This window comes from Gopherus evgoodei, unplaced genomic scaffold (genome assembly GCF_007399415.2).
Source record: "Gopherus evgoodei ecotype Sinaloan lineage unplaced genomic scaffold, rGopEvg1_v1.p scaffold_34_arrow_ctg1, whole genome shotgun sequence".
Lineage (NCBI taxonomy): Eukaryota > Metazoa > Chordata > Testudines > Testudinidae > Gopherus > Gopherus evgoodei.
In genome coordinates, this window is record NW_022060016.1 from 2,019,393 (window position 1) to 2,032,450 (window position 13,058).

At 53.6% G+C, this 13,058-nt stretch overlaps 1 protein-coding gene across 1 annotated transcript in view; it reads left to right on the plus strand.

Annotated features, from left to right (window-relative positions):
* Nucleotides 1-9,268, plus strand: part of TIMM50 (translocase of inner mitochondrial membrane 50) — a 49,230-nt gene extending 39,962 nt beyond the window's left edge. The window contains exons 7-11 of the mRNA XM_030544401.1: nucleotides 364-468; nucleotides 2,084-2,182; nucleotides 6,570-6,726; nucleotides 7,454-7,560; nucleotides 8,769-9,268. Coding sequence (XP_030400261.1) covers nucleotides 364-468; nucleotides 2,084-2,182; nucleotides 6,570-6,726; nucleotides 7,454-7,560; nucleotides 8,769-8,870 — 570 coding nt within the window. The 3' untranslated portion in view covers nucleotides 8,871-9,268. The remainder of the gene's footprint in view (nucleotides 1-363; nucleotides 469-2,083; nucleotides 2,183-6,569; nucleotides 6,727-7,453; nucleotides 7,561-8,768) is intronic.
* Nucleotides 9,269-13,058: the final 3,790 nt, after the last annotated feature.

Sequence of the window (13,058 nt, forward strand, 5' to 3'; positions counted from 1 at the left end):
GTCAGCCCTTTGGGACAGAGATCGTCTTTTTGTTGTGTGTTTGTCCAATGCCTGGCACAACGGGGTCCTGCTTCTAAGCCCTACAATAATACGGGATACGGCAGGCCCTATGGTAATGCGTGAGTCTAGGAGGGAAGGGGGCATCCCATGAAGAACCACTGGCCTCTTTCCCAGGCTACCGTTTGCCTTATTCCCCCTGTGTTCTCTCCATGCTGCGTAGCAGCCCCAGAGCACTTGGCTGCTCTCCCTGCTGGACGATGTGATGCCTCCGATATCAGCCTCTCTGTTGAAAATCAGCTCCTGTCATTCCCTAGCGAGTTGTCATCTCATGGCTTTTCTTTCTGTCCCTCCCTTTGTCTCTAGCTAGTAACCGGCTGGCGCTTTAAGAAGAGACCTGGCATTGACAGTCTGTTTCAGCAGCTGGCACCACACTATGAAATCGTCATCTTCACGTCAGAGACGGGCATGGTGAGTGCCGGCGGGCATGAGCGATGTTGTCTTCTCAGACAGGTGCAGCTGGCATTCCCTGGCTAAAAGCGGGGGTGGGAAAGACTCAGCGCCTCTCCAGCCATCTCTGGCAAACCTGGTTGTGCAGCGTACAGATGGGGACGCACTGGGCTCCTTGTGTTTGCAGCTCCAGCCATTGGGCTGGCACTCTGGTTTATGGCCCTTAAACCTGGGACTTAGGGGAAGAGTTGGTTTAGCCAGTGTAGGGAAGTTGATTGTTTATACCCAGACTCCCAGGAGCAAGTGTCCCCCTTGCTATGCTAGGCAAAGTCTGCATACTCTTGACCTCCCTTCAGTAGATAGCTGGGGCTTGAATGGCAGAGTTTGGACCATGCCACTGCTCATTTGAATATATGTGGACCCCATCTTCTCCATTCCCCATGTTGAATTGGGGCTATTACTGTGCTAATTTGGTTGGACTGTCCGCGAGAAGGGGGGATGTTTGCATCCATCAGGCAAAAAACCCTGCCCTTGTTGGAGCCTGCTGAGGGAACAGCATGCATCTGGCCAGCCGTGCTGCCCTCAAAGCATGTCAAGGGACTGGCTGGCCCGTGCTGTGATCCGGCATAGCTTCCCCTTTGGTGCAATGGGGGGTGGATTCATGCAGGCTGCCCCAGCAAAACGCACCAGCTTCACGAGACCTATCTGAACCCAAGTCCACAATGGGGCACTCCCAAACTCGGGTGTGCACAGCCACGGGCTGCCTCTCTGTCTCCAGAATGATTAAACGCCCCATCCAATATTGCCTATGATATTTGTGTGAGTTGTGGGCTGGGGAGATGCCAGCTTTTGTGGGCTCCGCTGGAGACCTTGGTAATTACTAACCTTTAACTAACCAGTCCTTGTTCCTCTCCGCGTTCCTGACCAATGCCTTTTCTAGCCTCCTCCCTAGTGCACGTGTTTCTTGTGTTACTACGGCCAAACTTGGCCAGCTGTGACATCAAGCTGGCGATGCATTTGGGGGTGTATCAGGTGTAAAGCGCATCCGTTTGCTTTGTGTACATCCTGGAAGAAATGCCTGGGAGCCATTAGTAAAGCTGGTCAGGAATTTTCCATCTGTCTGATTTTCTGACACAAAATGCCCTTTTCACAAAATGGAAATTTTCCATGGGTAAATTTCCGTTTTACTGAAAAAAAATTGATTGTTTTCTGTTGGGAGAATCAAATCATGGCTCCCCAACTGCTCATGTTGTGTGTGTTTCACGTTCTGCCTCCAAAAGCTGAAAATTTTTTTGTTTTGGTTCTCTAAAATGCACTTTTCTGAAATCTCTTCCCAGGAAAAATGGCACCTTTTTGACCCCGTTTGGGATGAGGTTTTTCCCAAAACTATTACATTTTTTCACTGGAAGATATTTCCATTTTCCAGCTAGCTGTAGGCATTAAGTTGTCCCGGACTTTTGAAACCTGTGTTTGGTTTTCTTTAGCTTCACGTATCTACATGCTACTACTCAGAAGCTCTGTTGTTGACCTCTAATGTTTTTCAAGATATGTCTATGAGTGAAGAGCTGTGGATTCATTTAAGCCTTGAGGGTTATCTGGTACAGGCCTTGAATCACCCCTCTTCTTTCTCCTCCAGACGGCATTCCCCCTCATTGACAGTGTGGATCCTCATGGATTCATCTCCTATCGGCTTTTCCGAGATGCCACCCGTTACATGGATGGACACCACGTTAAGGTATCTTTACTGGGGGTTCTGACTTGAATAGTTTCTCTGCTTCCTAGTGCTGGAGATCCAAAATAATCTCAGAACACATCTACGCTGGAGTGAGCAGGAAACTGACCGAGTCTGAACGCTTCATGCGATTTGTGGTTAATGTGCTGCTCTCAGACGATTTCCTACGTATCCTGATGTAACCTTGCCCTCTAGCTCTGCCAGTGCCCCCTCAGTCCTGTCCTGCCGCCTCCCTGTACTGTTCCAGTCTTGGACTAGTCACACGGCTCTGCCAGTTAACTTCAGTCTTTCCCCATCAGAGGCTCACGGTGCTGAGCTTTTCCAGATTATTTAGTGGGTTTTGTGTTGTGAGTCTCAGCAGCTAAAAAGCATGTAAGCTTCTGCACCAGTCAATTCGTGCCCGTAGAAGCATACACCAAAAAACCTCTTTACAGCTTTCTCAAGCAAAGGCTGTAAATACTGAGCTGAGACAGAGAGGTCCTCATCCAAGGGTATGATGGAGGCAGAAGTAGCAGAGAAATCTTCCATTTCCCCTGGTGCCTGCTGGGGGAAGTGGTTGAAAGGGAAATGGAGTCTCCTTCATCGAGTAACCCCAGCTTCGTGCAGATGTAACCCTGTCTAGCTCTGAGTCATGTCTGCTGACTTCACTGATGCAAATTCTAGTGTGTGTCTGTCAGAGAATGTGACCATTCTGGCCGTAATCTTGCTTTGAAAGGTGACCGATGGCTGGGGGAGCATGCTGGCTTTGTGCCCTTCGATACATAAAGAAGACCTCTAGGGACTTTGTTTTCTAGTTTTGTTCGTTCACTGGGGCTTCTTGATGTGAGGACTCTTAGGGTACGTCTACACTTGGCCACAGGGCAGACTGTGGGGATGTGAATTGCAGAGCAAACCGAAGTATTGTGCTGATATTTCTGGTGGGAACTAAAAGGTACCTCGTTTGCACTAATACAGTCCTCTCCATTAATGCAAAGTAGGTACCTTTTAGTTCATACTGGGGGTAACTAGAGTGCAATTCCTCAGCGTGCTCTGCAGTTCACACTCCCCGTAGTCTGAAGTGTAGGCAAGACCATAACCTCAGGAAAATTAATCAAATGAACGAATCCACTTCAAATTCACACCTTTTGTTAAACTGCATTACATTCCCGTGTGAGCAATCTCACTCTGAATTAGTGGCGTTCAATTGGTTGACGTTAATTTAATGTGGAAGTGAATAAGATAAAATGAATTCAAGTCCCTTTATGTCTGAATTTAAAGCATCCACGAGAGTAGAGCCCAGCACAGATACAAAAATGTGGATCTGCAACTAATCTGCCAAGATTGTTGGTAATACAACTGCATCCGCGGATGCAAATATCTATGGATAAAAAGTGGATATCTGTGGATTTCCAGGGCTGTACAAATGGGTGTGATGCAATTTAGTTAATCCACCTAAAAGTTAATTGGGATTAATTTTCTTGGATGTCGGTTTTGTCTGCTCTCCAAGACCCTGTGGAGAACTGGCAAACTGATGACGTTGCAGATGCCGAAGAAATGACGCCAGATTCAGAGGCGAAAGCGACTTTTGTTTCAGATGTTTAAAACTTTTTGTTTGAGACAATGGCCAATAAACTCAAACACTCAAGAGAACTGTCTTTCCATCTGACAAGGCTCTTCATCGGCCCTTCTCCATCATCTTGCACAATCAAGGGACAATCAGGCTTAATATTTCCAGCTTTAAAAATTAGCAGAATTGCAAGGAGGGCGGCCAGGTAAAGGAGAAAAATGGGGGGAAAGGCAATTGGTTCCCTTGTGCAGGTCACCTTTAAAACAAAGGCAGCTGCTCTGAGCTTTGCTGCTTCAGTACGATGTAGATCCCTGCCTGATTGTGCTAGATTATTACCCAACTCAGAGCTTTCCCTTGACTGACTTGATGCATTGGTTGTGTTTAACAAGGGGCCCCTCTCAGCTGTCAGCCCTCCAGAAACATGCTGTATGTTAATTTTAGTGTCTCAGCTGCTGGTGTGCGGCGGGGGGGGAGGGGAGGCCCTCCTGCACTTTGCTCTGTCCTCCGGTGAGTGATGGTACGTACAGCATCTGCCTGCTGCCTCAGTGGCAGAATGCAGACATGGAGACAATCCGTGACAGCCTTGTCTACCCTGACCTTGTATTCCTGTGTGTCTGCCACTCGGGCTCTCTGAATCCAGCAGAAGGCTTGAGTCTCTGTGACTTCTAGACACGCATGCACAGCTGTCTGACTGGACATTAAAACTCTCCCAGGCAGCTTACACCCCTTTTGGGATGTAGGCCGCCCAAAATTCAGCGCTGCCCTGTGCTTTCTCCCGCTCTGAGCGCAGTAGTGTTAGCATTGGGTCCCCATGTGATGCCCGACATCCGTGAAATAGTCCCATATCACCTCTGCATCTCGGCAGTGCTGTGCCCATGAAAAGCTGCCCTCTTTCCCCAGCCCTTGCCTCATGCGCTGTAATTCGAACACCGCTGTCCACGCTCCATAATAGAGAGGGATGTTTTGCTTTGCTATGGACCTTCTGTCTCTCTTTTCCCCCCACACACGCCCTCCCTCCTGCTCACCTCCCATCTGCTGTCCTGGAGTGGGCAGGGCGTCCTTTTCTCTCAGGGCAGCTCTTCTGTGTTTTGATTGTTTGTGGATTTTGGAGGGGGCGGGGCGGCTTTGCAAGGAGCAGCCCTGCTGTTCTATCCAAGATGTCGCAGCTTTAGAAAGAGCTTGCTGGTACCGTAATCGGGATTCGTTCCCCAGCGGGACATTTTTTTGTTTACGACTGGAATATCGCGGAGGAGGGGACAGGGCGACAAGTGTGTAAATCAGATCTGGAGGCTGCGTCGTGGTACTGCCCTGTTTGCTGCTGGTACTACCGAAAAATAATAATAATAATAAAATTCTGGGTTAACTCAGCTTTTAAATCCATTGCCCTGTTGTCACTTCTGTGCTATTACCAGCCCCATGTGCAGCGATCGGATGCTGCGAAGCATGCTGTGAATATACATCCCTCCCCACCACCAGTCCTAGCAGGGAATGTAGACCCCTGCAGCAATCACATGACGACTCCCCTCCCCCACCTTCCAGTGTGTTTTTCTCTTCCATACCCTGTCTGAGCAGCACTAGCAAGGTCATGCAATGATCCAGACACTGTATGGGGGAGGCAGTGCAGCCTAGTGGATAGTGCACTGGATTGGGACTTGAGGCCTGGGCTCAGTCCCTGGTTCTGCCACCGGCCCCCTGGGTAAGTTACTGCCCCTCTCTGCCACTGTTTCCCCATCTGTAAAATGGGGGCTAATGATACCGGCTTCCTTGGTGAAGTACTTTAAGATCTAAGGATGGAAAGTGCTAGATGGGAACTAGTGGTTGCTGTTGGATTCCTGGCCTTCTGCACCACCCAGTGCCACAGGTTGCTCTTTTGTTCCGGCTTCACCAGCCTTTACACGACCCCTCAGTCATTCTCACTATGGGATGGAGAGGGAGGGTCTGATTAGCATCTCCTTTACACACACTCACACACTCTCTCTCTCGTTGTTGCTCTAAAGCACCCTGCAGAGCCGACTGGCATCCTTCCACCCCCTCCCCAGCCCTGGATTTTTAGGGCTTGCCACGTAGATCTGGAACAGTGAACCATGACTCTAAACCAAAGCTGTAATGAGTGCGCTTTGCCCGCAGTGTGCTATGGGGCTGGACCCCTCGGTCTGAGCAGGATGGATTGAGTCCTTGGTTGCTTTCTTGAACAGTTTTGCCCCAGTGTGAGCCCCGGAAGCTGTGCTGAGCCAGCGGCAAGCTGCCCTCCTTGTGTAGCCCATAACATGGGACACAGCCTGTCTAGGCAGAGGAATAGCCTCCTTAGAAAGAGGATGGTGACTAGAAATGCCCTTGGGTCAACATGCAAAGTCTACCATCCTTCAGGAGAAAAGTCCTAGGATTTCCCCCTCCCCCAACCTCATGTGTCCTGGGCCTGACACTGATCTGTCCCCCCTGTAGCTGGATCCCCCAGGGCATCCGGAGCTGTGTCTGATTGACTTGTCTGAAGGCCCTTGGGGGCTGGGCCCCATGCCCATCCCCTCGGGCTGCATCTGCCGGCGTTTTCCCTGCTGCCTTCCAGCCACAGTGGAAATGCTAGGACTGAAAGTCTAGAGCAGTTGCTGATTTTCAAACTGCCGTAGGTCTGGACCCACCTGGCGGCCAAAATACCTGAATGCTCCTGTTCAGGAGAGAGGCTGCAGTGGAGGGGCTGGGGAGAGGGGATGGAAGCCCAGCCTAGGCTGGGCGGGGGGAGATCTGTCTCCTGGGCTGTCCTGCAGTGCCCCGTGGTGCCAGCTGCATCGGGTTATGGGGTGCTGAAGAGCGCAGGTTTCAGCTTCTGTCCCATGTCTCCGCGTCTAGGATATTTCCTGCCTGAACAGAGACCCCGCCAAGGTGGTGGTGGTGGACTGCAAGAAGGAGGCATTCCGCCTGCAGCCCTTTAATGGCATGGCGCTGAAGAAATGGGACGGCAGCTCCGACGACAGAACGCTCTTCGACCTCGCCGCCTTCCTGAAGAGTAAGGAGGGAGGGGGTGTCCCTCTGCCAGGGGCTGCTGCTGGCGTGGGGGGGTGCTTGGCGATGAAATCGGACTGGATCATCGCTCCATAAGGCCATGGGACAGTTACACTCACTGACTGCCTGACCCGTTCCTGTGGGCGAGGGAACACTGTGTTTATATCTGGAAGGTCTAGGAGTTAGCCCCCCTCCAGCTGCTCCCTAAGTTCCCACCAGAGAGTGAATCTCTCTGGGCCTCTCCCCTGGGAACAGGCAGCATTTCAGAGAGGGGCCTAGACAGAGGCACCAGAAGGGGGGACCAGGGGGCCCTGGCCCATCCACTTTTTGCCCCTCCCCTGAGGCCCTGCCCCCTGGCTAGGCTGGAAACTGGAACCCGGGGAGCTGTGGACCCTCCGCTTGCCCTAGGTGGGTGCCGTGGGGCCTGGGGACATAGGCTGGGGGCTGCTCTTGGCACCTCCTGTTCTCCCTGCGCAGGTGGAGGGACCTGGGTCCGTGGCCTGGCTCCAGCTTCTGGCTTGGCTAGGGGGTGGGGCCTCGGTGGAAGAGGTGGGGCAGGGGCAGGGCCACAGAGTCCGTCGCCCCTGGATCTAGACCCTCTAACCCTAGCAGGAACGTAATGCTGCGTATACGCACGCAGTGCAGAATCCCTGCCTCCCGGCCTGGCTTTGTCTGACATGTTCGCATGCCCGTGCTCAGCTTCTCCTTCCCCACCTCTCATTGCCCAACAGCTATTGCCTTGAGCGGAGTCGAGGATGTCAGGACAGTGCTGGAGAACTACTCGATGGAGGACGACCCGCTGGAAGCGTTTAAACGTAGGCAGTCTCAGCTGGAGCAGGTAAGGGCACCGATCTCATGGCTCCTGCCTCCCCGGCTTAGGCTGCGGCCCCAGAAGGCAGGGGGCAGCATGGAGTCTGTCCTCAAAGCCTTGGGGGATGGGATGATGTTTGTACTACAGCAGCATCTTCCAGTAACGAGATCGGGGCCTCTTCGTGCCGATGCTGCGCAGACAGAACAGAGTTTAGTCTTATACAGCAAGGGTCAGGAGGGGGTTTGGGAGCAGGGTAGGTTCCTAGTCACGTGGAATAGAATAGAGTGTCTTGTTTTTCATCTGTTGAAATGTGGCAAGATCCCCCCGGCTTGCTTGTGGAAACCCTAGACAGATGTCTCAACGGTGGTGAGGAACCAGTGACGCGAGGGGGGTGGGTGCAGCTGGGAGCACTGGCCAAGTCCTTCCCCAGGAAGCGTTAGGAAGGCTTCAGGGGCTGCTCTGCATGCAGGTATCCTATTGCCGTGGCTAGATTGGCTCGGAAACTTACCGGAATCAGCCCTCCCGAAATAAGTACCTTGCTACTGGGCTAACTGCGTCCACGCTAAGGGTTGTCCCGCTTTAATGAGAGCTGGGTCAGAACCAATGTAGTTGTTACATTGTCATGATAAAGCCCTAGGTTTTCGTCAGTAGATCTCGGAGAGCTTTACAAAGGAGATCAGTGTTGTGTACATGGGGAAACTGAGGCTCAGAGTAGCGAAGTGACTGGCCCAAGGCCAACCAGCAGCAGAGGTGGGGAAAGAAACCAGCGTTCCCGCAAGCCTCTCAACTGTGTTTCGCCTGTCAGGCTCACCCTGATGCTGTGACAGTGACAGGCTCACCTGTGTGATGTGCTCACTCACGTCTCAGCCTGGCTGAATGTGTGCTGGCAAGAGCCATCATCTCCCGTTGGATTTTAGTGCAACGATTTATCATTTGTGCGTCGTCTGAAGGCTGGGGCGAAAGGATGGGCTGGGGGTGAAAGCACAGGGGTGGCAATCCGCCCTTGAGTGTATTCCCACTGCTACCACCAACTCCTTGTGGGAAGTTGGACGATCACGTCAGCTCCCTGGCTGAAATCACACCTGAGTCACCGCCCGGTAGCTGTGGCATAGACACGGCTCAGTGGCTAATAGTGGAAGGCTCAAGGAAGCCCTCAGCTTGGTGCTGTTGGGGCTGTGTGGGGCTGGGAGCACACCCCAGTAATGCAGGCCTTGTATCCTTCCCTGTGCGTGCAGGAGGAACAGCAGCGGCTCACCGACCTGTCCAAGAACAAGAAGCAGCAGCTTTTCCTGGGCTCCCTGGCAAGCCGGCTATGGCCTCGGTCGAAGCAGCAGTGACACTCTCCTGTGCAGCCCCACCCGCTTGTGGACCGTCAGAGCAGCGTGGTCTGGGGGAGTGGGGTTCCAGCAATGGCATCTCATCTACAAGGCCTGCAGAACTGCCTTCAGACTTAGCCCTTTCCAGACCCGCTCTGCGGGGTGGAGAGCCAGCCGGCAGAGATTCCCACGCCGGCTCTACGGTGGCCTAGTGGGGCCTGTGTGTCTGCAGAGAAATGGACTTATCTCAGTACAAATAAAGTGGGGTGGGGAGGATCACTCCCTAATTAGCTTCTAGATCTCACCCCCCTCTGTATCGTGTTTCCTTCAGAGGAGAGAGAGGACTGTGCTGCTCCTGTTGGCGTGAATGGAACCGGCGGTACGCACGCTTCAAATAAAGGGTCATCTTTCTACAGGCAGCTTATGGCGCGTCCCTGCTTTGCTCTTCTCCCTTAGTCATGGAGGGGGGTAGGAGGTGGTGTCTAAAGCCATGGCTTCCCTGTGTGGGAGGGGCAATTGAGCCAGTCACTGTCTACAAGAGGGCACCCACCTGAGCTCCGTCAGGGTTTGCCAAGGACTGGTGTAGCTGGGGCCACAAATCGTCTTTTGGAAGGGCGGCAGGAGGTAGATGTTGCACGGATTGTTCAGTCTCGGTGCAAGGGAAGCAAGCGGTGCCGATGATCTGCTCCCTGCCAGACCGGATGGGCAGGGGTGGCTGGCCCCACACGCACTGGGAGAGCGTAGAAACGAGAGGGGCGAATGGCCGTGAACCTATAAAATGCACCTCCAGCTCGAGACCATCTGGCCCCTCTCGTTTCAGGGCTAAGCGTGACCCCTGCCTGTCCAGGGGTCAGAATACAACAGTCACTGCAGCCTTCTACCCTCTGTTGGAGCGGTCATCTACATACCCAAGTGAGATCCTCTTCCCTTTCCTTTAAATGTTCCTTCCCCCAACCCTGCCGCCGGCCTTGCTAGGGCGAGGTTCAGGTAGCACGCTCCCACCTCTTGTCTGACATCCATTTCCCCAGGTCTTGCCTGCTTCCCCCAAGTGCACTGACCTTTCCCACTCCAGAGCCGGGTTTGCCTGCTCCCTGTTAAATAGATTGGCTGAGGGCAAGGCCTCGGGCAGATTGGCCACCAACCCCCTCAAGCGAGGTCTATGATTGCGTGAGGCTGGAGCAGCCTTGTTTTTCTCCTAAGCATCGTTGTAAAGTGCAAATGCCAGGGGCTTCTAACGGCAATAAATCCACCGTAGATTTGGAGCCAAAAAGGGTGTTTGAATTATTAAGTAAGATCCTTGGGGTTATTTCCTATCCCTTCCTGCAGTTGGAAGGAAGTGACCGGAAGCGATTGACAGCCTCCTGTGTTCAGAGGCTGCCATTGCTTGGCGTGGGGACTTGTGTATTATTTAAAGGAAACAGATGGGGAAGGACAGTTCCAAGTGTGGTGAATCCCTGTGTATTAGTTGCCTGATGCAGGTTAAAATTGCAGTTGTGGAAGTGGCTGGAAGGGGGAGTGTTCCTGGTTCGATTCAGGAAAACAGGTCCTAGTTTCTATCCCCAGACCAAAGCTGGATGCAAACAGGAAAGTAAACAGATTGGGATGAGCAGACGCAGCGTTTCCTTAAACTAGTGGGATTGGTTCACTCTGATTCCAGTTCAGGCTGGCTCTGCCGGCTAGAACTCCGATTACGGCCTGGGCCGCGCTGGCATGGCTGCGCCCGTACGCCTGGAAGTTTAACTGGCTTTCGGCAAACCAGGGTTCAAGCTTGGCACTGCGCCAGGGTGAAATTTACCAGCCCACCTAGTCAATCTGCCGGTGCAGCTGGGAAGTTGCTCGATATCTTATTCACCCCGTCAGAATAATTTCCCTCGCCTCCCCGCTTTGTCCCGGCCTGTTTAACGGGATTAACAGAATTTAGGGTTTGAATGTAACATTTGCCTCTTGTTTCCACTGCTTAGCCCAAGGGAGTGGATGAGCTGGGAAGTGCCGTCTCTCCCTGCATGCCTTCGCGCCCCCCGCCATATTAACACAGCCCCCTTGCCCTCCCCCATGACTCAGCTGTCCCGTTTTCCTCAGTGAGGGTTAGTTAATTCAGCCCGTGATCTCCCCTTGCTGTTTTTGTTGTTTCCTCACTCTTCGTAGAAAGAATAAGAAGAAATAAAAGGCACTTCCCGTCAGGAACTGAACCCACATCTTTCCCACACTTGACTCCAGCAAGGCAGGCGGAACCAGCCATCCTGCCTTGGCAGGGGCTGCTGGGGAGGTGATGGGGTGGGGGGTAGATAAGCAACTGAGTTGTTTTGAACATAAACAGGATACGGGGCTGTAATGCCGCCTGGTTTGCTCGGAGGGGCTGTATTTAGAAAAGCTGCCTCCGGGAGGGGGGTGCTGAACAAGTTTGGGCTGTTTGTTTGGTGTCCCCCCGCCCCGCTCCCCCCCCCCAGGGTGGAAGGAGGAAGCAGATGCATCTGTAGGAGATAGAGGGAGTAAAGTTTTGGTTCCTCCAGCCTGCCCTTTGGCTCCTGCAATTAGCTGATCTCTTCCACATCCCAGGAGTGTATCCCTGCGTTCAAAGCCCCAGCAGCCTCTGCTTCCCAGGTAGAAGGAGGGCTGGGGATGACCAGCTGGCAGGGAGGTGCCCAGATCCCACCCCAATCCAACTCCTTTAGGGCTCTTTGCAAGATCCCACTTCCAATTGTGTTCCTTTGTGTCGGGGCAAGGAGGATGGGATTTAGGAGTAGCCAGAGGGTTAACTCTGGTTTTGCTGGAGGCTTCCTTGGACGCTTGAGATGGACTATGAGGTTTCTCCCTCCTTAACGGGAGCAGATGTATTGGATCTTCACCAGGGTGAGCCTTTCTCCCATGATCTCCCCTGCAGCCCCCCAGCCCTGTGCTGGTGTATTGGGGTGAGCTCTGAGGGCAAGGGGAGCACACTTTCTACTGAGCTTCTCACATTGCTTCCTGCAGCCCGACGCCCCCAGCCCCATGCTGGGGCTTTGGGGTCAGCGCTGATGGCGAGGGAGAGCGCCCCCCACTGAGCTATCCCCCTCCCTGCAGCGCAGCGCCCCACTAGCACTGGAGGAGGAGTCGGAGGAGAGCTGGCTGCCCCTCACTGAGGACAGGGTTAACCTGTGCAGTTTGTGGAGCAGTTAAGAAGCTGCTGGAAGAGTTGCTGTCTTTCCCCCAAAGCCCCTCTTGATCCTGATTGTGTAGCAGCCTCACGGTGCAGCCAGAAGCTGCTTTCTAAACAGAGCTTTTACTCCTGCGTCCCCTTGGGCCCAGATCACCAGGAGCGGGTGTGGGATGGGGAGTGGAGAAACCAGTTCCGCCCGCTTCAGCGGTTACCACTCAGAGGCAGTTCCGGAGGAGCGAACCCACTTCTCAGATCTCCTGGCTGGGACTTGGTGTAAATGTTAGTGATTTACGGTAGTGCTGAGGCAGCCCGGACCAAGACACGCACCCTGCCCTTGTGTGCATGTGGGGTGAAAAGGGGGTCATGGACATGGCAAAAAAAAAAAATCAATTAATTAAAAATCGAGCGGAGCCGCTGAGCTCAGGGCGTTTTGCGCCGGCTGCAGTCTGCCCAGTGCAACGGGTGCTGCTGCCAGGCCAAATGCTCTCCATGGCAGGCGCTGCCCAGATGATCCCGTCTCTAAAGCGGTGCCTGTGCAACCAGACAAAGGGCAGGAGGGGAAACTGAGGCATGGAGCAGGTTCGTGACTTGCCCATGGTCAGCTGGCAAGCCACAAATAGAACCCAGGTGTCCTGGGCTCCCACTGGGCCATGCTTCACCACTGCTGGGGTAGAGCCATGTAGCTTGCTTGCCCCAGTGGCTCCCCCATTCCTTGCTTTCCTGTCTCTCAGCGGGACTTGGGATGCTGCTGGGTGTAGAGCCCAGGGAGTGACATTCATCAGGGCAGCTGAGCCCTGCCAGCTCCATGTTACCCTCCCTCTGGAGCACCCTCTTCCCAGCCATAGAGGTGCTGTTGTCTGGGGTCTGGATTACCCAGGGTGCTTCAGCTGAGCTCCGGCAGGCAGGGAGCCCCTGGCACGTGGGTCCTGCTGTCCCATGGGGCTGCTGTGCCAAAAGGGCCCACGATTAGTGCAAGGAGCCGCCTCATCCCTCCCGGCAGGAAGGAAGCGCGTTCCGGGCACCGGGGCTCAGCGTCAGGGAAAATTGCCAGCCCCCAGATTCACATGATCTCA